At 36.5% G+C, this 22,684-nt stretch overlaps 5 protein-coding genes across 11 annotated transcripts in view; 2 read left to right on the top strand and 3 right to left on the bottom strand.

Moving 5' to 3' along the window:
* Positions 1 to 398: 398 nt before the first annotated feature.
* LOC108547056 (uncharacterized) lies at positions 399 to 1,411 on the bottom strand. Its single transcript, XM_017899402.1, has 3 exons — positions 1,074 to 1,411; positions 624 to 654; positions 399 to 538 (listed from the first exon to the last, which is right to left on the bottom strand). Exons 1-3 carry the CDS (start codon positions 1,281 to 1,283, stop codon positions 399 to 401), a joined length of 381 nt encoding a protein of 126 aa, XP_017754891.1. The 5' UTR covers positions 1,284 to 1,411.
* A 497-nt stretch (positions 1,412 to 1,908) lies between these two features.
* OXA1L (OXA1L mitochondrial inner membrane protein) lies at positions 1,909 to 4,000 on the top strand. Its single transcript, XM_017899406.1, has 8 exons — positions 1,909 to 2,077; positions 2,173 to 2,341; positions 2,398 to 2,478; positions 2,590 to 2,919; positions 2,977 to 3,056; positions 3,131 to 3,400; positions 3,463 to 3,637; positions 3,703 to 4,000. The coding sequence occupies exons 1-8, from the start codon at positions 2,018 to 2,020 to the stop codon at positions 3,870 to 3,872; spliced, it is 1,335 nt and encodes a 444-aa protein (XP_017754895.1). The 5' UTR covers positions 1,909 to 2,017; the 3' UTR covers positions 3,873 to 4,000.
* A 23-nt stretch (positions 4,001 to 4,023) lies between these two features.
* On the bottom strand, positions 4,024 to 4,852 carry galla-2 (MIP18 family protein galla-2). Its single transcript, XM_017899407.1, has 3 exons — positions 4,582 to 4,852; positions 4,423 to 4,502; positions 4,024 to 4,358 (listed from the first exon to the last, which is right to left on the bottom strand). Exons 1-3 carry the CDS (start codon positions 4,700 to 4,702, stop codon positions 4,092 to 4,094), a joined length of 468 nt encoding a protein of 155 aa, XP_017754896.1. The 5' UTR covers positions 4,703 to 4,852; the 3' UTR covers positions 4,024 to 4,091.
* An 850-nt stretch (positions 4,853 to 5,702) lies between these two features.
* Positions 5,703 to 12,539, top strand: l(2)k09022 (HEAT repeat containing 1 homolog l(2)k09022). The gene is made up of 6 exons (XM_017899430.1): positions 5,703 to 5,844; positions 5,921 to 10,563; positions 10,649 to 10,966; positions 11,138 to 11,592; positions 11,765 to 12,215; positions 12,369 to 12,539. Exons 1-6 carry the CDS (start codon positions 5,703 to 5,705, stop codon positions 12,537 to 12,539), a joined length of 6,180 nt encoding a protein of 2,059 aa, XP_017754919.1.
* Positions 12,540 to 13,023: 484 nt separating this feature from the next.
* The window catches only part of LOC108547066 (uncharacterized), a 33,741-nt gene continuing 24,080 nt past the window's right edge, over positions 13,024 to 22,684 (bottom strand). For all 7 annotated transcript variants that reach the window (XM_017899420.1, XM_017899419.1, XM_017899417.1 and 4 more), the window contains 3 exons: positions 16,930 to 17,112; positions 14,849 to 14,933; positions 13,024 to 14,508 (listed from right to left, as the gene is read on the bottom strand). In XM_017899420.1, the coding sequence (XP_017754909.1) occupies positions 14,439 to 14,508; positions 14,849 to 14,933; positions 16,930 to 17,112 (338 nt within the window). In that variant the 3' untranslated portion in view covers positions 13,024 to 14,438. The remainder of the gene's footprint in view (positions 14,509 to 14,848; positions 14,934 to 16,929; positions 17,113 to 22,684) is intronic.

Consider the following 22,684-nt stretch of genomic DNA (forward strand, 5'->3'; position numbering starts at 1 on the left):
CCTGCTCGTCATCGGATGCACGAGCAACGACTCTCGACTTCGAAATAGGGAAACTTCGGCACGTCGATCGAACAGGTCCGAGGTCTCATGGGAAGCGAATCGATTCATCGTGGATCGACGTGTTAATCGGAGTAAATCGTTGTACGATGCCGATGTAACCGGAACGGGTTACAGGTCTGGCGAAGTTTTACGATCCTCCATTACCGGAACGGCGATGCGTAATGAATACCCGGCATCTTCGCGATCACTTCGTCGAGGTGTTCGTCTTCATCGGATTACGGCCGAAAACGACGAAAATTCCGTACGAGCCGGGTTTTATCGGCGCGATCAAAGGGATCGCGATACGACGTTGACACGAGACCGGGCCCCGGTGTCGTCCTTCTCCTGTCACAGCTTCACTATCTTGTTCCTTTCGGGCTACGCTCGGTCCCATTATCTTTCGTCCTGGTTGACCTGTTACCCGGGCGTAAAGTGGCCAATCCTGTCCAAGAAGCGATCTTCGATCTTCCGCGTGATGAACGTTGTGTTCTTGGCAGATCTTGAAGAGTATGTTCGAGAATTCGTTTGTTTTGTCACAGCGATTCCTATTACGCGAGGAATTTCTTGTACGAATTTCGAAGTGCCTCGAATGATCGTCAGATTGGTTGCCAATGTCTGATGAAGTTCGAGAAATAATTCCGAGATTTATCCGTTTTATTAAGTACGTCGATGTTAAGGGCGTTAAGACATTTGTCATCACATCTGCTTCTCTGTTTCATCGTCTTGATTTAACATCTCACGATGCGAAGTAGGATACGAGCTGCATTCGATTCATCTAACGCAGCGATGGCTTTAAGCATTAAGGCTGATCCACAAAAGTGGGAGAAGGAATCGTAACGCCCAACGGCCAGCACAAGCCCAAGCGACTATTCTAACGACGATGTCAAGGATAATTCTGTGAATCGCCCGAAGCGTGAAATCAGGCCGAATAAATACTTTGACTCGCGTCTAATTGAACGTTACGGCACGTATTCATAAAAGGAAGAGAATAACAACGAGCAGATGGTTACGCCATCCAGAAAGCGAGTTGTTACCGAATTACTTCGCGGAGAAATTGACAGTCGATGCCAAAGCACGGTGGTTAGAGGTCTCTGCTGACAATGTGAATCTGTAATTAGAAGCGCGCCGTCTTTTGACGGTATTCCGCCCCGTTCCACGACTTTTTCTTTTTTAATCTGTTTTTGTTCGCGTAAAATATCGTACAGCCATGTATTATCGTCTTGAATCAACAGAGAGCCGGCCATGCGACGAGTAGTGGAACTCGGTTCAGAAGCAGCAACCGAAGGGCGAGAGGAGGGAGGAGCACCGAAACCGTAGAGCCAGAGCACGAGAGAAACTTAAATACTAGGCCTGTCTTAATAACCCTGGTCCGGAGGCGCAAACTGAATGTCATTGCAGTAGATTCGATCACGTGAGTCGGCACTGACAACATAATTCTAGTGTTGTGTCAGTGACGCAGCATGGCTTCTCAAATCCGTAAAAGAAGAAATGGGTGAATTCCCAGATATTGGTACGCCATGTGGTACCACTAAATGCAACACTGTTATTGATAAAAAAATATATTGCGTTTAGGGATCGATACTACGAATGATCGTAAATATATTTTGTATAGAAAGTTTATTCGCGAATGACGTCAATATTTATATTTTTTTAAATTACGTATAATTATGATATTTAATTACATTTTGTTATTCCAATTATATATATTAGATAATTATAATGCATTTATATTTAATTGAAATAGTTCTCAACATTATTATAACTTATACTAAACTTGAACAAGATCTCAAGTTGAACCTAGGATGCCATCTAGAATATACTGAAACAACTCTTTGCGATATGATAATGTCTCAGGATTCAAGGCATAAATATATACTACATATAAACGCCATGCATCACATGTAGGTCTAAGGCGAACTCTTTGATCTGTATATTAATTCCATAATACTATACGGCTAAATATTGTTACTATATAAACATGTTCACCCGGTTGTGCATACGTGTTAGTCGAGAGTTATTAAACACTACAGGATATCGTGTGAGTTAAGATTTTATTCTTCATTGAGGTTATGTTATAAAATTATGCAACTTATAATTAAAATATTCTAATCCCAAATATATGAATATATTCAGAAAACGATAAAATGTCAATTTAGCGGTCTCATACATAATTCAATAAATAATGCTTTGAAAAAGGATTGTATATTCGACGTTCATAGACTTTCAAAAAGTAATAGAATTTATGTTATTCGGTATGAAAGCACAGTAAATACTACAGTAAAGGACACCATATCAAATACAGGTATACGAAATTTCGAAATATATATTATGAAAAATATAGTACTTCATTTATTTTAGATTTATCTATACCGCAAACACAAGAAATAGCAAAAGCAAACAGCATAGTACCAGAGAATAATCTTATAAGTGAAATACCCGGTAATATATGTTACCAGATTTAATGCTTTCATTTTTATTTTCAAATTGTTTCTCAATATATAATATGTAGGTAATTTGTTAAAATGTGCAACATTTTTACATTTTTCATAGATTTACCTGTATCAATAAGCGAAGGAATAAAAGAAATAACACAAGTTATTAAATACCATGCAAATGGTGAACCTACCTTTGAAAGCTTGGGATTAGGTGGATATGGTCCTATTGGATTAATTCAATCATTCTATGAGTTTGTTCATATTAATTGTAGCTTACCATGGTGGTTAACAATTATGTTAATTTCTATACTTTTAAAACTTGCAATGTTTCCTACTTCTGTATCTACGCAAAGAAATAATGCTAAGATGCAGCTTATTATACCACAGATAGTACAAATACAAGAGAAAATGACCGATGCAAGAAAGTGTGGAAATATGGAAGAAGGTATGGTAAATAATATAACGTATTAATGTTAATTAGTAAATTATTTTTATTCTCTAGCTGCTATATCTGCGTCTCAGCTACAACAACTGTTGAAGGGAAATAATGTCAAATTGTTTCCACTTGCTAATTTTGCAAAGGTATATTATGTTAACATGTTTGTAACATTATAAATTTGATTTTACATAATAAATTATTTCTATATACTTAACAGGTTGGTGTACATCTACCAATATTTATAGCTTTAAGGGGCATGTCAAATCAGCATATAGAAAGTCTACAACATGGTGGATTCTTGTGGCTTCCAGATTTAACTGGACCTGATCCATATTATATATTGCCATTGTGTACTAGTGTAACAATGTATTGTGTTACTGCACTTATAATGCAGCAATCAACTGCACAAAATATACCACCACTGATGTTGAAGTTATGCAAGGGAATACCAGTTATTTCATTCTTATTTTCAATGAACTTTCCAGGGGTAAGATATACTATTGTTATTAACATTGTAAGTGTAGATTTTTTAAAAATATTTTGTTTTAGACTGTTCTGTGCCATTGGGTTGTTTGTAATATTTTGACTTTGGCAGAAAATGAAATTCTAAAATTAAAAGCAGTCAAAAGGTATTTTAATATTCCAAATAAGCCACCCATCAATCTAAGCACCTCAAAGGAGATGAAAAAACCAGAAAGAGGGTTCCGCCAATCTTTTCATGAAGGTATTTTCAATATTCAAAGCTTAACAAAATTTTTGGTATATTATACTAATAACCGATTTTTTTAGCATGGGATAATATGAGAATATCCCATAAATTATCAAATTATGAAAAAGCAGATACAATGCAATTTAACGAAGCAGCTAAAGGTCCATTGAAGAAAACATTTAATTACAATCCATTGAACGACTTATCAAGAAGAGAAACAACAACGTCAATGAAAGCAATGAAAAAATAAGATTTTATGTATAATGAATTTTATACGTAGAAGTTTTTCATTTTATTGGTTATACAAAATTTAGTTTAATAAACAAAAAAATAATAAATCAATATTTATTTAACAAAACCACTCAATTATTAACATTACTATAAATAAGTAATTGCGTATATTTATATACATATAATTAGAAATATAACTATATAGCAAGATTATTTTCTGAGGTTATAATTCTGAACATTATTTTATACCAACACATTGATTAATCACTTCAAGTAAGTGGTTGTTTTCAAGGGCTGCTGCTACTCTTTCTTTATCAGCCAATTGTTTATTTATTGCTGCTTCAGACATATGTGTACCTGGAGTGATTTCCACGCTAACTTTAAATCTTGGGGGTAAAACTCTTAATAATTGTACTCGAATTGATAAGCCAATTAATGTTGCCATACTACAATGTGGTATAGTTGGAGTAAATTTTACATGAATTTTGTTTGCTTTATTATCAATCTGAAATAAAAATATGTTGATTTCTTTATTGATAAGTAAATTATAATTTACATAACGGACTTACCTCAATAAGACTTTGTTCTACTACATTCAATTCTTCCAGTGTTAAAGGATGTTCAGGGTCATTAATATTCCTAATCAAATCTGTGTAAATTACATTTTCTAAACAAGAATTATATACAATATGAAATTCAAAAAATATTAAAATAGTAATCATATATACCAAATATTTCGCGTGCATCAAATTCGTCTACAATATCTTCATCTTCATCTTCTGCAGTAATTTGTCTTTCGTCCTTTTTTTTATATAATTTAGGATTGATATTTTCTAACGTATCACTCATTTTCGTTATTAAAAAAGATAATTATACATAGTTATGCAAATCTTAAAAAATTATTTTTCTGTTTGTTTATATTTTTAAATTGAAGCAAAAGAAATAACCTAAAACTTATTTAAGTGTTCTTTCCAATTTAATAAATCTAACATTACTTTGTTCGGTTCATTATTCCCTATCTTTCGTAACTAGTATTAATATTAAAAAAAAATGCCACTACCGACATCTAACGACATCATAAAATATATCCACAAATTGTATGAATGGTCGAAATTCTTACATGCATCACATTTGTTTACAGTGTAGCACATGTATATTATCCTTTAATTACAGCTATAGTTACCAGATTCGGTGCTATGCTCTAACATTTATGCTATTGGTTGAAACTAAAGTAATAAAGAGAAAACTACCTAGATCGTTAGGGATCGCGTCGCTTAGAAATTAGACACACCATGAGATTGATATTTTGTGGTTTGGTTTTGACTATTTAGCTTCTTCTAGCTTATTCTAATGTGAGTCTTGTTTAATAATAACTTTTGTGAGAATTGAAAATTCTACTTTCAATAATAGAGTTTTATATAATTATTTATTAAAGAGCAGAATTATATAGTTAATTATGAAACTGTGTTTACCAATAAACATTTGAAAAATAGGCGGGGAAATAAGAGGCTGGTTAAGGTTGAAAGATTGAAAGTAGGTTGGGTTAGGTGTGTCAAAGTTGTATTCTCACATTACTGCCAGTTTTACCTTTAACGCGAGTTGTACAAGAGTTAGTTGTATTTTAATAAGTAAATATATTACATGTACTAAAGATATTTTATAATATTTATAAATAAATTCATGAAAAACGTATCAAATAAATTTTCAACTTTATTTATTCATATTTGATAAAAGAATAAGGTGAGATTTTATATAATATAAGGTTATATACACATTTTACAAACGTATATCTCTCTTTTATATATTTTACATATTTTAACATTTAAACAACATCAATTGCAGTTTTAAAATGGCTACATCCCTTGCCGAACAATTAAAGAAATTAAGAACGCCCCAAACAGGGATTTTGCTGCAGGATAAAAAACGTGCTAGCTTGTTATTTGATCCTAGAGAAGCTGCTAATTTAGATAGAGAAACTGTTTTAAGTATAGGTAATAATATATATTATTTTATTTATTAAACATATGTAGTTTTTATGCAAACAATTAATGTTATTTATTTTTCTAGGTCAAAATGGATTGCAAGAATTAACTAAGCTATCAAATCTATTTGCCGAATTTGAAAAAACACTTTTTGCACAGAGTTCGTTGAGTCTTGAACGTGCTGTACAAGATATTAAAGTTAACAAAAAGTTAGATGGAGAAATTGAAAAGTTTCTGATCTTTTTATCTCCTTACTTTTTACTCAATATTGCTCATAAAGCTCTTGAATGGTTAATACATAGATTTCGCATACATGAATTCAATAAAGATCAATTTTTACTTTTAATATTGCCTTATCATGAAACTCGGATCTTTGCTAGAGCATTACAGTTATTAGACTTGACAGACGAAGCTGATAAGTGGCACTGGTTAGAACCCTTACAAAAACCTGGTGTCCCCTTAGCTTCATTAACATTAATCAATCGTCTTAGTTCTGATAATGCATTGCTAAAACTAATTTGCAACCATGTAATCACTGCTACTAAAGTATATTCACAGCGATCATCTTCCTTAAGTACTTTGTATGCATTTTATACAACTTCAGTATTAGGGACTATTGATCAGTTACCTACTATTTCTGAGGTACAAATGGGTTACATGTTACCAACTATTTTAAAAGGCTTAGAAAGTACCATTTCTGATTTTGCAGCTAGTAGTTATATGATCCTGGCAAAATTAATGTTTAAAGTAAAACTGAAAAACGAAACTACAGAAAAGTTACTTTTGAAGATATTTAAGAAAACATACCTCAAAGAGGAAGCGTTGCTTCTGTTGTTCTTCTTGTATAATATACCAGTTCATCAGCTTGTTACAGTTCCAAAAAGTCTTGCTACTCGATTATCCGAGTTGTTCTGGTTTATTGAACTCGCAATCAAACTTCAGTCATCTAATGTAGATATATTAAAATTCATTGTACCATTATTGCAAACAAGCTGCCGCATGATTTTGGATAATCCATTAGAAACAGTTCGAATACAAAAAATGGTGAATGAGATATTGACGCGAATAAAATTGGACGATATCGGGGTGGACACCATCTTATGGAATGTGTTGCAAAAGGAATTTCTTTCAAGCAGTGTGACAAATGAAGCAAAGGATTTCTTAATAATGTTATACCACAATCTTGAAAGAATGTATCCTGAAAGATTTGACAATTACTTAAAAGGTTTAATGAAACACAGCGACACAGACAAGAATTCAAAATTGGCGTTGCAATTCGTCACGTCTTGGCATTTCGGAGCTAGAGACACACAGGACGTTGTTGGAATCATTGATAAATTAATTCATATTAAACCAGAACAGAGAATTATAGCATTAAATATGTTGGCAGAAACCAATGTCAATATTCCTGAAAGCTTTCAGGAAATGATGACAAATACGATACAATCCAGATTCAACGATAATGAAGTAGACGTAATCAGGGCTTTGTTGTCTATTCCTACGAAACGTTTAACAGCTCTGCTGTCTCCACATATATTAATCGATGAATTGAAAATATTGCTGTCAACTTGTCACAGCAGCAGCAAGAAGGTACTAGCGAAGCCAGCGTTAAAAATCCTATTGGACCTCTGTGAAGTCGGTGACGATACTAGCGTTTTCATTACATCTATACCCTATTTATTTCCAAATGACAATGCGGACGTAGATATTGCAATGGAAGTATTGAACTCGAACTTTGCCAGGAACAATCTTTATATGCGACACGTGCAGAAGGACTTGGGAAATTCTCCAAATGCAGAAGCGGTTTCGTCAGCATCGTTTCATAACATATTGAATTGGAAATTATTGCCCCCAACGGATAAAATATTAAGCGCTATGAAACAACAAATTGCTCATGGTGATGCAGCTTTTATGTTTTTTAATCTGATTCTGTTAGGATCCGTGTGCAGAGTACCAGTCGGATCCCTGCAACCGGAAGTAGCCAGAGAGGTGATTGAAATGGCCACGGAAATGATAAAGAAGTATCCACAAGTGAAGATGTTGCAGAATTGTAACAATATCACTGGAGACAATATACAAACCGCTATTGAATTAACGTCGCAAGGAGTTCTGCCGTTACAAGTAGGTACTTATGTACTGGAGATGGTTCATAGACGTCTTGATTTGAAGTCGAATCCGACGATCGATTTCGAGAACAATCAACATCGTAGCAATTTGATTTTGAGACTTCTTGAAATGTTTTTCGAGGGTATAGACAATAGATATTGGTGCAAGCATTATTCCCGTTGTCTGCAAATATTCTTCCAAAGACATTTCGCTACAGTGAAAGATCTTGTACGTTTTCTCTCTCAGTTATACATAAAACCAGTTAAAGTGCAAACGTGCTTTAACTGTTTGAAAATAACTCAGGTACTGCTGAATCAGTGCAAATCTATTCAATGGGCATTTCAGGATAAAGTCTTTATTACGAATTTACTGCTTTCATTGGCTAGAGACAACAACGAATGCCGGATAGCGTCATTGAAAGTTCTCGAGAAACTCATGAACGCTACTCAATTAATAGTGGATCCTTTTTCATCTCTGTTGCAACAACTCGCCATCAGAAGTCCAGAGATCTCTCTAGATCCTGATCAACTATCCCTCTCTCTTTACGTTTTACTTTCACCTGACCCAGACGTATGTGGACAATTGAAGTCAGATCTTAGAAGAAAGCTTCAACAAGTACAGCAACTGTTGTTCGACGTTGTTATGGATCTGGAAAGTCCATTGCATATCAAATCACAGCTTCTGGATATTCTGGCTTACGTCAATGGACCTACTATACTTCAGCAATTAGCACCTCTTGGATTACAACTCCTTCAGATTCTTCGAACAGAGTCGAAGAATAAATCAGCAGGTAACTTGCTGAAAAATATACTTCAGAGATTTAATAGCGCAACAGTGAAGGCTCTTAGAGTTCAGCAAGTATGGGAATTATTCGAAACCAGCATAGAAGAGCACAAGATCGTAATCACTACCGAATCTGGAGTTCAACATCCCCCGAGTGTCATTCTTTTGAAGCAGATAGAGAAAACATTCTTCGAGAGCGCTAAAGAAACGTCTGCTGATCTTCAGAAGAAGATTCTAGGTAAATTAGTAGACGTGGTCACCGACTGCGAAATAGGAAACGTTATTTCTACGGCTAATAGAACGATTAGGAAAATTCAAATGGATGCACAACTCATAGTCAACGAGCTGCAGATCATGAAGAACCTGAAGGCTGCCCAATCGAGTGATACTAAAGTTACAAGTAAAAGAAGACTAAGTCAGATCCGTTCTCTTCCAGATCCAACTATCATTAACAGAAGAGAATGGAAGCGAGGCGTGACTCTTTTGGAATTCGTTCAAAGAGCCGACAACATCGAACACGAAGAATTGCTTTATCCGATTCTGTTCGACCTGTTGAAAACCTGCCTCAGTTTCGAGGAGCAAAGTCCCATAGAGTATACGAACCAATTATTATTATCCACGATCCATCGACTAGCAGTAAAGAAGCTACCTATTCGCGACGCTCATCTCCAAGTAGACCTGATCACTCAGTGCATCAGGACCTCAAGAAATCCTCAAACCCATCACCATGCTCTGTTGGTCTTGGTAGAGTTGTTGAAGATCGTCGATGTACGGTGTGCCCTTTACACCATTATGCCTATTTTCACGTTTATGGGCAGCTCTGTGGTACGCCAAGACGATGCATACTCCATTCAAATAATTTCCAAGACGATCGAGACTGTGGTACCTATCATAAACGCGGCTGAAAATGAAACTCATGCTTGCGAAGTCTTGAGGACTTTTATCGTCTCGTTACCAGATATCCCAGAGCATAGGCGAACGCCTCTGTTTGTAAAGCTACTGCAGCTACTGGATAATTACTTTCATTTGTTTTACTTATTAAGCTTCGAGAGTCACGTTATGTCAAGAACTATGCGAATCACGAACCAGAAGACACCAGGACAAAGATTAGAGTTTGCTCTGCAGGTGTCTCAGGAGTTCTCACCTGTAAGGCTCATTCAGGTTTGCGTGAAGCTGACTCAGTTTATGAAGAAATTGCCTGTGGATATAGAAGACGAAGAAGGCCGAAAACTTGCAATGTCTTTTAAGTACAAACACATTTTTGATGTTGCCAACAATAGCCCTAAACACCTGAGACATTTTAAATACATCCTGGTCCAATTTCTCAGCAACCTGCTATCATCGCCTGACTTCATTAACAAAGTTGCAGAATTTGATCCTATCGAAGTGGATAAGGTACGGCCGTATTATGATCAGCTGATCGTTGAATTGATTATACTAATTCAGAGTACTTCGAAAAACGCTGATAAGCAACAGGGAAAGCCGATTGGAAAGTATTGGAAGGTTCTTCTACATTATTTGTACGATGTCCTAGATTTGGTAAATAATCTATTACCAAATGAAATATTTTTGGTCAGCATTAAACGCCTGATAGAACATAATTTGCTAACAGTGAAGAGAAAAGCTCTGGAGCTTTTGAACACCCGACTTCAGCAACGGAAGTTCAGCGAGGAAAATCATGAAGATTTGTTAAGTTTGATCGAACCCTTGTTAGAAATTTTATCAGTAAAAGCAAAGTCTGAAACGCAGGAACACGAGATTGTGCAACAAACTGCCCTAATTACTCTAAAGTTACTGTCAAAATTGTTAGCTAGTGAGCATCCTACCCTCTTCAAACCTGTGAGTTAATATTATTTAAAAAGAAAAAGAAGATCGAAGATCATTGCATTAGTTATTATAATTTCAAGCAAAATTTTCTTTACAGATTCTTGAGGTGACTACTGAACTCCTACGATCAAGGGAAGGACCAGTACTGGGTAGCGCTGCTCTTTGCGTAGCAGAATTATGTAGTTCTATGCGTATTCACGCAATACACTCATTGAATAAATTCGTACCAGCGATTCTGAAATTGTTGGAAGATCATTGCCACCAAGGTGTACCAGACATGATAGTTCTCAGTATAGTCAGCGCATTGCAGAAGATCGTCGAATCTGTAGGGAATTTCTTGTCTTTGTATCTGGATCACTTGCTGTTTGAACTGGCAAGATTAAACTCTTTGTACACTGATACAGAACATCCAAAGGTATGCAAAATTAATAATACGAATTATAATAATGAAAACATAATAATAATACCAAGAAAAAAGTTGTAACAGAAGTAGAAGGTAAAATGTAACTTCCATTCCAGGAAGATGATAGTCTATCACCATAAATGGATTTTATGAGCAATTATATAGCAGTTACTGTTTTTACAGATTGACATCGTGGTATCGCGACTGAAAGCAACTACTCAGAAACTCTCGTCTTGTATACCCCTGCGAGTATTACTACCAGCTGTTAACAGGACATATACAACATTACTCGCAAAACAAGCATATCAACGTATCCCAGCATTGATGTCCGTACTAGCAGAATCTTTTAGTAACGTTCAACCGAGCGATTTAAGTGCAACTATACCAGATTTGGGCACATTCTTCTTAAAAGTATTACAATTTCGTGAAGATATTTTTAACTCTGACGATGCCATGGAGATAGATGAATCCAAATTGACGATGGATGATGTGGTAATTGTAGAAGAAAGCGCGAGCAAATCATTGGTTGCTTTGGTATTGAAACTAAGCGAAGCTACGTTTAGACCATTCTATTACAAGTTTTATGATTGGGCTGCTAGAAATCCTCAGCACAAACAACGAAACATTACCTTCTACAGGTTCGTTTATAAAATAAAACAATATTTTTCTACTTGTAAAATTGTTCACCGACCAACTATTTTATTTAACATAAAACATCTGTGTAATTATAAGTTTATTTATGGTGATGTAATTAAAGGTAAAAGAGATACAAATCTCTACTAATTTACTTGATTATCTATTGTCTTGCAGACTTTCAGCCAACATAGCAGAATGTCTAAAATCTCTCTTTGTTCTCTTTGCTGGTCACTTTCTCCAGCATGCAGCTGTGTTATTAAGCAGCAATAATCCAGCGATCATGGAAGAATCACAAGAGATGACTCTAGTCGAAGAATCGAGCCAGATCGAACTGGTCGAATCCATCTTATTAACTCTTTATCGAGTTTTTAGCTACGATGCGCATAATTTTGTAAATCAAGAAAGATTCGAAATACTGGCTCAACCAATCGTGGACCAGTTAGAAAATACTATAGGCTCCACAAAGGATTATGAGAAGAGGGCGAATGAGTTAGTGGTGCCTTGCATCGCAGCCTTCGCTAGTGCCATCCCTGATGATTCGTTACACAAGCAATTAGTATATCAGACACTGCTGAAGACCAGACACACGAAGCCATACGTTAGAAGCGCCGCATTGAGTGCAGTGGTGAGCATTGGTCCAATTTTTGATAATTATAATAATCGAATAAAATTGAAAATACTATATTGTATCATAATTTTATTAAATCATCATGGCAGAAGTATCATCGAATGAATCGAGTTCATAAAACATTTGGTTGATATTTTCTTTTTGTCATAGGTTGAAATTGTTAGGAAGCTCGGCGAAGATTTTATGCCACTTTTGCCGGAAACTATACCTTTCTTAGCAGAATTATTGGAAGACGAGGACGAAGCTACAGAGAAGTGTGCGCAAAATGCAGTACGCACTCTTGAAGAGATCTTGGGTGAACCGTTGCAAAAGTATTTTTAAAATGATTTTATTAAAACTGTACACGAAATTATGATCATTTCACGAAAAGAATTTAATGAGATATACACAAAGACAAGTGTATTAAGAAAACATCCGTTTATTCTTAACTTAGTCACATTTGGACGAAATATAGAATATATTATTTCCTTACATTATAATACATTATCGTAAGTGTACGTGTGTATGTGTTTGTATGCGTGTATGTGTGGATAGAAGATCGTGGCAGCACTAACAAAGGAAGGTAGACAACTCAGGAATTAAAAAGATCATGGAACTTTACATATATTTTGTGTATGTCCTCCACAACATGATATTATTTCTTTTGTACCGAACGTATAAGGGAGTGAAATGAACTCCTAAATTTTACACGTTTTTAGATTTTTTACCGTAACTTTGCAATGATTTGAGATATAGCACAACTTTGAACGTACCAGTTTTTCAACTGTTTAGCTCATGAACAATTTATATTTCATACAAAACAATATTTTTTTTCAACAAAATTTATTGCATATTTGGATGTGTATATATACATAGGAATATACATGTAAAATTTAGGAATCCAGTTAGGAAATATATATTACTTACAATTAAATTATTATTTTATTAGATTATCATATACAAATCATAAAATTGAATGAATTAATGACTTTTAATTGTATCCAGTTTACATGCTTTATGCACGTGTGCAGAAAACATCATACTCAAATGGCAAGAGTACAAATGAGCAATATGTATTTGCTGCTCACTTATCAGTACAATAGCGGAATGATGCGGTACATTGACCGATGTAAGTTCTCTTTGTTTTTTAATTGTTTACGAATATGTGAATGCTGATTAATGAACTTTGTTCGGCTTTTGTGCTCGTACTTTTTTCGGCAGATATAAATATTCTCGAGAGTGTAGCTTATTCACAGTTCCGAATTGCAATAGTATTATCACCGAGTTGAAGAAAATTGCAGAAGTGTGTTAACTTTTTCATTAAAGTGCATTCAATTAATATTGCTAACGTAATAAACACCTTAGAGATTTTATTTGAAAATCATTAATTCATTCAACCGCATAACCTGTGCAAAATAATTTAATAAAATATCAATATAAGAGATACAGTAATGAAAAAATTGTTATATTTCGTTAGACCGCTTAAAACGAGACATTTTTGTCTACATTAATCCTTTTTAACTCTTACCATTAAGAATTTATCTGGAAAATAGTAAAAAATTTATTTATTTAAATAAATTGCACGCCGATGAAAATGTCTTTACAATAGTGCGATAGAACGCGAAGTATTTAATAAATTTGTACATTCCAAATTTTGCTGTATCACGCAGCACAGAAATGTCATAGTAAAAAATCGGGAAAACGCGGAAAATTTAGAGGTTAATTTCACTTCCTCGAAATCTCACTTGGCATAAAGGAAAAGAGAAGAACATTGTGTTACGGAGGACATACACATCATATATGCAAAGTCTCATAATTTCTTGAATTTTTCAGCTGCCTACCTTCTCTTGCAAGCAGACGCCTGGTTTCTTAAATATTGACCACGGTTCTTATTAGGAGCGGCGACGAGCGCATTTATAGTCTTTTCTTTGAGTGCGTCTCCGAATTTCGAACGCGTGGAGAAACATTTTACAATTATGCTTCTCCATCGGAGAACGTGTGACCATCGAAATCGAATATACCGAACACGATTTTCGAGCATCCCTCGACGGACTCGACAACGAATTCTTCGTGAATGTTCAGAACAGAGAAAAGAAATGGCAGTTGAGGCCCCTTGACGATTCCCTTTTCAGAGATACATTTTTATTTGGAGATCATCCTCGTAGAAAAAATGCAACGTAGGCCCTTCCGCTGATGCTTTTTGGCTGGCACCGTGAACTTAACCGTCGATCTTCTTGCCAATCACACCTGTGGTACTTCAGCCGCGTTCCTTAGGGACATTTCCTCACCGTGCTCCGCAGATGGAACTTTCCTACAAAGAAATTATAAATTTTACTTTTCCAAATTCCAAGGATATTTACTACATACTTGAAAAGCGACTAATTCAAAAAGATTCTAACCATACTAACAACGCCTCAAAGTACCATAATCTAAACTGCATCGACTATTCATTCCAATTCTGAAAAGCTCTTAAACTCATTAGCAAGAAATTCTACATCGCATACATAATAGAAAGCATACATCAAATTTACCAAATCACGAAATCGCAATAAACAATCGTACAGCTCGCGAAGCGATGAAAATCAAAGGGAAAGGAACTTTGGAGTCTATAATTGGCGTGATTGCACAACTATTTCATGACCTTTACCCACCTCTTCCTATAATGAAAGATAATGTACACGATGATGGCGTTGCCGACGAACAGCAGGGCAATTAGGACGCTTGGCAAAACGATGTCTGTAAGGTTGAAAAAGTAGAGATACGATTAGTGCTGTGTGGTATCGTGTAGTGTACGGATTTTCGTTTTCCGTTTCTGCGATTCGCCATTCCGCGGATCACGCCTCTGAGAACGTGTGGCACAGTGAACTTTGTACGCAAGTTGACTAATCGGTCGAAGTTTGCCGTTCGCGCGCACACCAACGTTTCCTTGCTCTGATTGCCACTTAATCGACCACGGTTTGATCGCACTTAGCGGGAAAATCTCGTTTACGCGTAGTCGCTGTGTCATTGTTCAGTTACTCGTACCGAAGATCTGTGGCCAAGCTGTTCGAAGTTGATCTTAATCACGATTACAGTGCATTTATACGCCTATATAACGTATTTTACCTTTTCTCTTGTCTTCAAAATTACGGAAATTAGGTTTTTTCAATACTCGACTATAGCTTGGCTCATGAAATCCGTTTCAAGGATCAGTAACCAAAGCTTATTTAAAATTCCTTATTCCAAGCAGCCGATTCAGATACACGTTTTACCTGAACCGTGTAAACACGTTTTTTCCCCACTGGTGAGAAAGTAAGAAGAAAACAACTTTTTATTCATAGACTGACTTTGATGAATTCTCAAGATACGAGAAACTTGATCCATGATTGTTGCGACAAAATCAGAATTTAGAATTAAATCGCGTGTCGTCATACTTGGAGCTTAACACAGTTTTGTTGATCACGATTATATGAGAATTCCAATGGATACTAATTCGATACCTATGTTTCCTGTTCTTCAGTCGTAACATTGTAGATCAACATTCGGTGTGAAATCGATAATTATCGATCAACGAACAAAGATGTTGGCTATTGATTAAAACTCGGATAGACTATTCTATGAGCTTAGGAAGAAGCTTTTACAATCGTGATATTTTAAACATTTCTATGTCACGATTGCATATTCATTTCTCCCATCACACCTAATCGACGAATAAAAAATTTCCAAGTTACAAGCCAAACCAATTTCACCCTCGACGAATCATTCATAAACCAACACAGCTTCCCTGTTCAACTTCCAATAATTTTTACTCTCTCAGATAAGACTAAGAAATTTTTGCAATGGTGCTGAACCACCAGCTCGTCTTGAAGCATAGGACGTTAATTTCAAGAACAGAAGACCAACACGGTTACACTATCCCTGGTAAATATTTGATAATAACGAGAATTTAACCACAATACTCGACATTGGAAAACAATCTATAACATTTACATTTTGCAGCAAACTTTATTACGCAAAATGGAGTCGGAAGATTGACAAAGATACCACTTATCACGTACAGCTATACACAGGAGTCCGAGAAGAATCGAAAATTATTATCCGACAATGAATCAAAAGTTCAATTGGCAGAGATAAGGACATAAAAATACTCGCCTAAGTGACGATAAGAAAAGAGAAGATCAACGAAGTTCGCGTGTTCGGGTCTACGACGAAACTATACGTGTTATTATACAGGTTACGTAATACTTGCACACGAACGTCGGTCACAGTGATTACGTAACAATTACGCCGGCTACAGTTGTTCTTGGAAATTTCGATAACATCGGCCAGGAATCGCCGGTTGCACGTGATATCTTATCGGGGAAAAGCGAATCGTGACCCCTGCTGCTATTTCGCTATTCTCCACCGCCCGCGATTCCCTCGGCGAATCAATCGAGTCACGCTGTCACAGTGCGCACGTGTTCACACGATAGCGTATAGGTGTCGATAACGACGGCAGGGAAAAATCTTCGTTCATGAACACTGAATATTCGCCGGGGGATAAATTCGATACGCGTGTCGACTTCGAACAGCTTCTGGTCTTAACACTTTGGCCACATTTCTTCGTGAAACTTCGATAGCACGACTCTGGTCGATTCCAACGAAGTTCGCTGTTGCTGGTTAATTTCAGGAACGATCTGACGGGATGACAGAGTTTAATCGATCGAGAAATTCCACGGGTTGAATAGAATTTGTAGGAGCTTGGTTCACTGACCTACGACGTAGTCTGTTTGCTTCATCATGGCTGATTGCGCCGAATCCATAATGTTCCCGTTGCCAACCGCGACTGCGTCCTCGCCCCGTCCGATTCTAACCCCCGTGCCGGCAGTGTTGTCTCCGGAAAGGCTGGACAACCGATTGTGGTCCTGCTCTGCCTTCAGGATCAGCGCCGACGTGGCTGTGGAAGTACGAAACAGAAGAAATCAGTCGATTGGTCGGTTTCGAATAACCATGCTGCGACTAGCTGAAGTGAACCTAAGTTTCATGACCTGAAATGGCTTCACGTAGCTCTAGGTAAATTTCTATGGATACCGAGTAAGGAAAAAAGATGGCGTTTAAACGGATTGCAAAAACTATTTCCCTTTTTTTAGATATTAGAAGAATATTAATTTTCAAATATTAATTTTTAAATATTACAAGATATACGTGAGAATAGTAAATATGTTAACTCTTTGCACTCGACGACTTTCTGTCATAGAGTGGACGATATTTTTAAAATGGCAAATGAGAAATCATATGCAAATTAAGACGTAGAATTATTTTTCTTCGACATTTCACACATCGTTAGGTAATTCCAAATTTTATATATTAATTAACGTCGATTTTTAGAGTCCGATTAAATGACGACTGAGAGTCACCTCTCGAGTGCAAAGGGTTAATATTTACAAAATGGCGAAAAATAATAGAAAACTTTTCACATATTCTACATTTGTCTAATTAAAATTGGAGCCTCTGTAAGGTTAAATTTTAATTGTCTTGTGTAAAATAATTGTCAATTTATTATTCGTTACTAAATATTAGCATATTGTATTATTTATTATATTGACTTATTGAAATCTTATAAGTCGCTATCAAATTGTTTATCCTCTCTTGAGCCGACAATGTCAGTGTCAAAGAATTGTTTGAACTTTATTCTCTTATCAGCTTTAAGAGGTTAAGCTCTCTTCAAAGCATACATCATCCGGTACGCTATATCAGCTAACTTCTTTGCGATTTGCAACATCCAGGCGAGTGAAATAAATTCGCGAACGTTTCGATTGAATATCGTAGATACGGATTTCGAAGACCTTGCAAATTTCCAGATTAAGCAAATGTAGCATGAAAAAGAACCGATACGAAATTATCGCGGAGATGTTGACGCGAGTGTGGAAAAATGATCGATAAAGTAACCGATAACGAGGTAACTTGGAGCACCGGGATGACACAAGCTTTTAGAACTTCCTTGGCACTTGCAGTTACGTTACTCGTTATACTCGGTGAAACAATATATTTCGGAAACTTTCTTAATCATCGGCCCTCCATTCGAAAATTACCATGCATTTTTCCATGCACGCAAAACTCCATCCAAACTTTTTCGTTGCATACGATATACAGGTTACCAAAAATTAAAACGCGCAAACTTTCCAACAGGAACCTACGAAACTCTCGTATGCTGGTGACGGGATAATGAAATACCCAGTTGCACCGACCTTATACCGGGTGAAAAATTAATACCAAACCTACCACTACTGTCGGATGACCGGCGAATGAAGACGAGGTAAAACTCTGGGAAAATGAAATAACGAGAAGAAAATTAATTAGTTATACAGGAAGAGAAATGCTGAAGACGAATGACTCGGTCGATAACATAGGAATCTTTAATGAAGATCCAAAGGCAACGGTTATATAGGTTATAATAAGTTTACTATTAACATCAGAAAAGTGAATCCTTCTACCCTATCACCACCAAAAGAATAATAAAACTGTAATAGATGTAAAACCATACCCCAGTTCCAAAAAATAATAATAAATTTAAAATCGGAAGCCAAAAATGTTGCAATTTCCTCGGAACTGCACGAAAGGGTGCCGGAGAATATAACCTCAAAAAATCACGGTTTCTCCGAAATATTTGCAACAGAGGAAAAGGACAAAGAGAAACACGATGCATATTCAGTCTGAAGAAAAAAGGAGAAAAAAGAAGGCGAAAGAGAAAAAGCCAGCAGCATTTTCAATGTTTCTACATCTATTTCGCGAGCGGTAATAACAGAGGAATACGGCGTTCCTCGTTCGCGGCGGTGCAATTACGCGGGAATAAATTCTTTTTCTCTTCAGGGGCGTACACTTTACGACGGCGATTCGTTGGAAGCTCGGCCGCGGAAGACAAACGGCCACAACGCGCTAGAAAGCGGCTTCCGTTTTTAGAGGCGGAGAGAGCCGCGCCCTGAAGAACGCTCCCCTGATAATATCGGAGCCACGTTAGAATGGCCGAGGCCTATAAAACGCGTTTACGATCAGCTCGATTGGCGTTTCGTTCGATGGGAACATTAGAAACACTATGTTTTCGGCGACGAAATATTAACTTCAGTCGACATGGATGAGTTTTATGAGATTTATACTTCTGCGAGCTAGCTGAATCTCGTGGAACAAGAATTGCACGCTGCACCATATGTCAAGGTAACGTCGATCATGGAGGAAAATTCGAGACCTGAAAAGAATGCGAATTTGAAGAGGACACCTGGTATCTAATGCTATCGAGTGATCGCTTCGATTAATCAGTAACAGAGATGTTATCCTTCAGTGTATTGCGCGTTCGAGGAAAGAAGGCACAGCGTGTTTACATCTTCGCGACTGATTAACTTCACCGATTCGCCCTTGATCAAAGAAGACGGTGACTCATGATCTTCGTCACCATTTTCGGCCAATAGTAGTTACTGCTTGTGATGATTGAAGTGTCAGTGGAGTTAATCAGCCGTGAGGATGTAAACACGCTGTGCCTTCTTCTCCCGAACGCACTATACTTTGAGCGAAATTGGAGACTTTCTGATGAAGTTAGTCACCGATTTTTATAGTCTTCAAACAGGAGTGATAGAGCAACTAATGATAGTTAAAGTGGCAATAATAGTTAATTAACATATGAAGACGAATAACTGTATTCCTATTTGAATAAATATCAATAACTTTGCCGGAAGCAAGCAGATATGTATAAAAGTAAAATTTATAGAGTAAATCAATCTAATGCCTTCTTCATTAATAATTTATTAGCTTCTGAGATATTCGCAAAAAAATATTATCAATAACGAACTATTATGCAGATCGACTCGGTCAAATGATTTAATATGAGCGAGAGTAGATGAATTACAAGATGAAGCGGAACAAAAAAGAATGTTATTAAATTGTTAATTAGATGAACCTATATTATAAGAAAAGCCACAAGGTCAAGAATCAAAGAGAATGATATTCAATACAGAATTTTAAATCGAATATTCCCAAAATGGCCACTTGATCGTGACGAACTTGTCATTAACACTTGCTTCTTATATTTCTTATTTGAAGTCCCATGACTGAAATTCATACTAAGTCAGCTTCGAAAATTCACCCTCTACCAGCGACACTTAGTCCCGATGCCACATCGCCCTATTTAAATACTTTATTTCCCAAAAACACACGTCTCAGAAAATATTCACAGTCACCTTTGAACCAGCCAAAATACCACGTGTATCACCGAGCTTTCTCGCGAATCGTTTGCGGAATCGTATCACTCGCGAGACACTGGCAAGTCGCGAAATGGACGAAGAATGGAGAATTAATCGAATGGTACCCGCGGAGAAATGGCCGCTCCGCCAAACGGCTCCGCACGCAATACTTTCTCCGTCTCTGGCTGGTCGCGTTGCTGCACAGCTGAATTCAGAGCTCGCTTTAAATACGTCCTCACGGTTTGCATAGAAATGCGAATCCTTATCGAGCAGCAACGGAAATGCCAATTTACGAGCCTCTCGTGCGTCTACGATAAGCGGCCAACGCGCTGCCCTGGAGTAACCACCTATCCAAAGAGACCGGCCAATATTTCGAGACGAACTCGCACCGATTACGAGCAGCCAATGGAATAGTTGATAATTTCACGCTTTGCCGCGAAGGTCGAGGCTGAGAGATACAAGTCGTGGAAAAATACGAGCGTTCGTGAAGAGTAGGGTAGAAGAATTATAAAATGGGGGAGGCAAGCTTCGATGAAAATTTTCGAGATAGATCAAATAAAATTTTCGCTCGTTTCTTAGAAATAGATATTTGTTTTCTTTCTTTCTTTTCTTCTCACTTCTTTTCGAATACATGGTCTTTAATTATTTTCGGAGAACAAAATGGCCATTTCCAGCTATTTCCAGCGGTTATGAAAATAAATTATTCTTTCGATAGAATGACGCGTTTTGACTGGTTTTCTTTCTTTTATTTGTCACAGGGAATATATATGAAGCGTGTCGATGTTGTTCAGAGGAATTCGGTTTATTGAACTGTTACGCGATCGGGAATTCGTTCAAGTTCCGCGACGTCTAATGATTTAATGACCCGGGGAAATAATACGATGTGAAGTACGGCTTCGAGTACACATCGGGTGTGCAAAGTCCAATCCGATGACTCAATGTATGATTATATGTTTGGGTAAAAAAGAAAAAGAAAAAAGGAGAAGGAAAAAAAAAGCAGTAATAGAAGTGGGATAAATAATTTTATAAAATTTTCTTAAAAGTTTGAGCAATTCATTAACATTTCCAAGAACTTTTCCAAGAACCATTTCCTATACTTGTCTTTTCCATTCTGTATCTGTTTCAGGCGAGATTAAATCTTTACGTATTCAAATTGATATTTCGTAATTATGAATATTTTTACTGGTAAATGTCACTGTTCTCGTTAGGATCGAGGGGGAAAGAAGGGAACTACTAAACGATGGTAATTCAAAGCTTCGATATCGCATTTAACTCGGACGATATCACGATGATTCTTAATTAAAAGATACGAATGCGTCCTTATCCCGGCTAATTTGTCGATGGTCGAACTTCGATCGAATATCGATTGACCCAATTGCAATGATCTTTTTCCACCGCCCGGTATCGATCGCGCTATTTCCGTCGTATTTATCTGCATTTAATTAAAACATTGCAACTTCCTATGTTAATTTAACACGATCCAACGATACGGTATTATGCTGGCCGAGATAGAAAGCGATGCCTGAGAATTAGTCGCTTATACGTATCAACGATTAGCGGATTATGCGTTATCGTACAGCTGAAACGAATTTGACATATCGTTGACGAGAGACGAGAATTGGCATGTTTTATTTTTCAAACGTGAAAAATTTGGAGACAGAAAACATTAAGGTTTCTTGGATATCTGTAGGTGTCTGTATATTAAATGACACCTCATCAATATTTAGTTCTAATATTTTCTATTTCTAATATTTCTAATATTTCTAATATTTTCTATAACCACGTCTCTGTCATTGTCTTTTTACGTATTCATAAATTCCTCTAGCTTGTTCTTTCGGTACCACCGACCAGTAATTATCCTGTCCATTTGAATATAATGCATAGGTAATAATAACGATTAAAATTTTACATAATGGACGCAGAAAAATATTGCAAGAATTAAAATATTGCAGAAAGGACCTGTAAAACAAGTAATTTTGCATCCCTTGGTAGTTTCAATGTTAACTCATATTTTCCTCCATCTTTATTCTTTCTTTCCCTCCGATATCAATTAAGCCTTTCAGTATCAGATATTTACAACAATATCGCGTTATCTCCATCGATTTCGAAAATTTCTCTACCGCAGTTTGTCGAAGGCTGCCCGAGTTCGTTTGTCAATAATCCATCGATCACAGCCGAGTATATACACGACCGATATCTATATCGGGGATCGAGGACGGAATCGGATGGTGATCCAATCAAGTTTATATCTTTTCACCGTGTCACAATGTCACGTTCCATCGGAATCCGATGGTTGAT

Source organism: Eufriesea mexicana, unplaced genomic scaffold, assembly GCF_001483705.2.
Source record: "Eufriesea mexicana isolate 0111107269 unplaced genomic scaffold, ASM148370v2 scaffold863, whole genome shotgun sequence".
Lineage (NCBI taxonomy): Eukaryota > Metazoa > Arthropoda > Insecta > Hymenoptera > Apidae > Eufriesea > Eufriesea mexicana.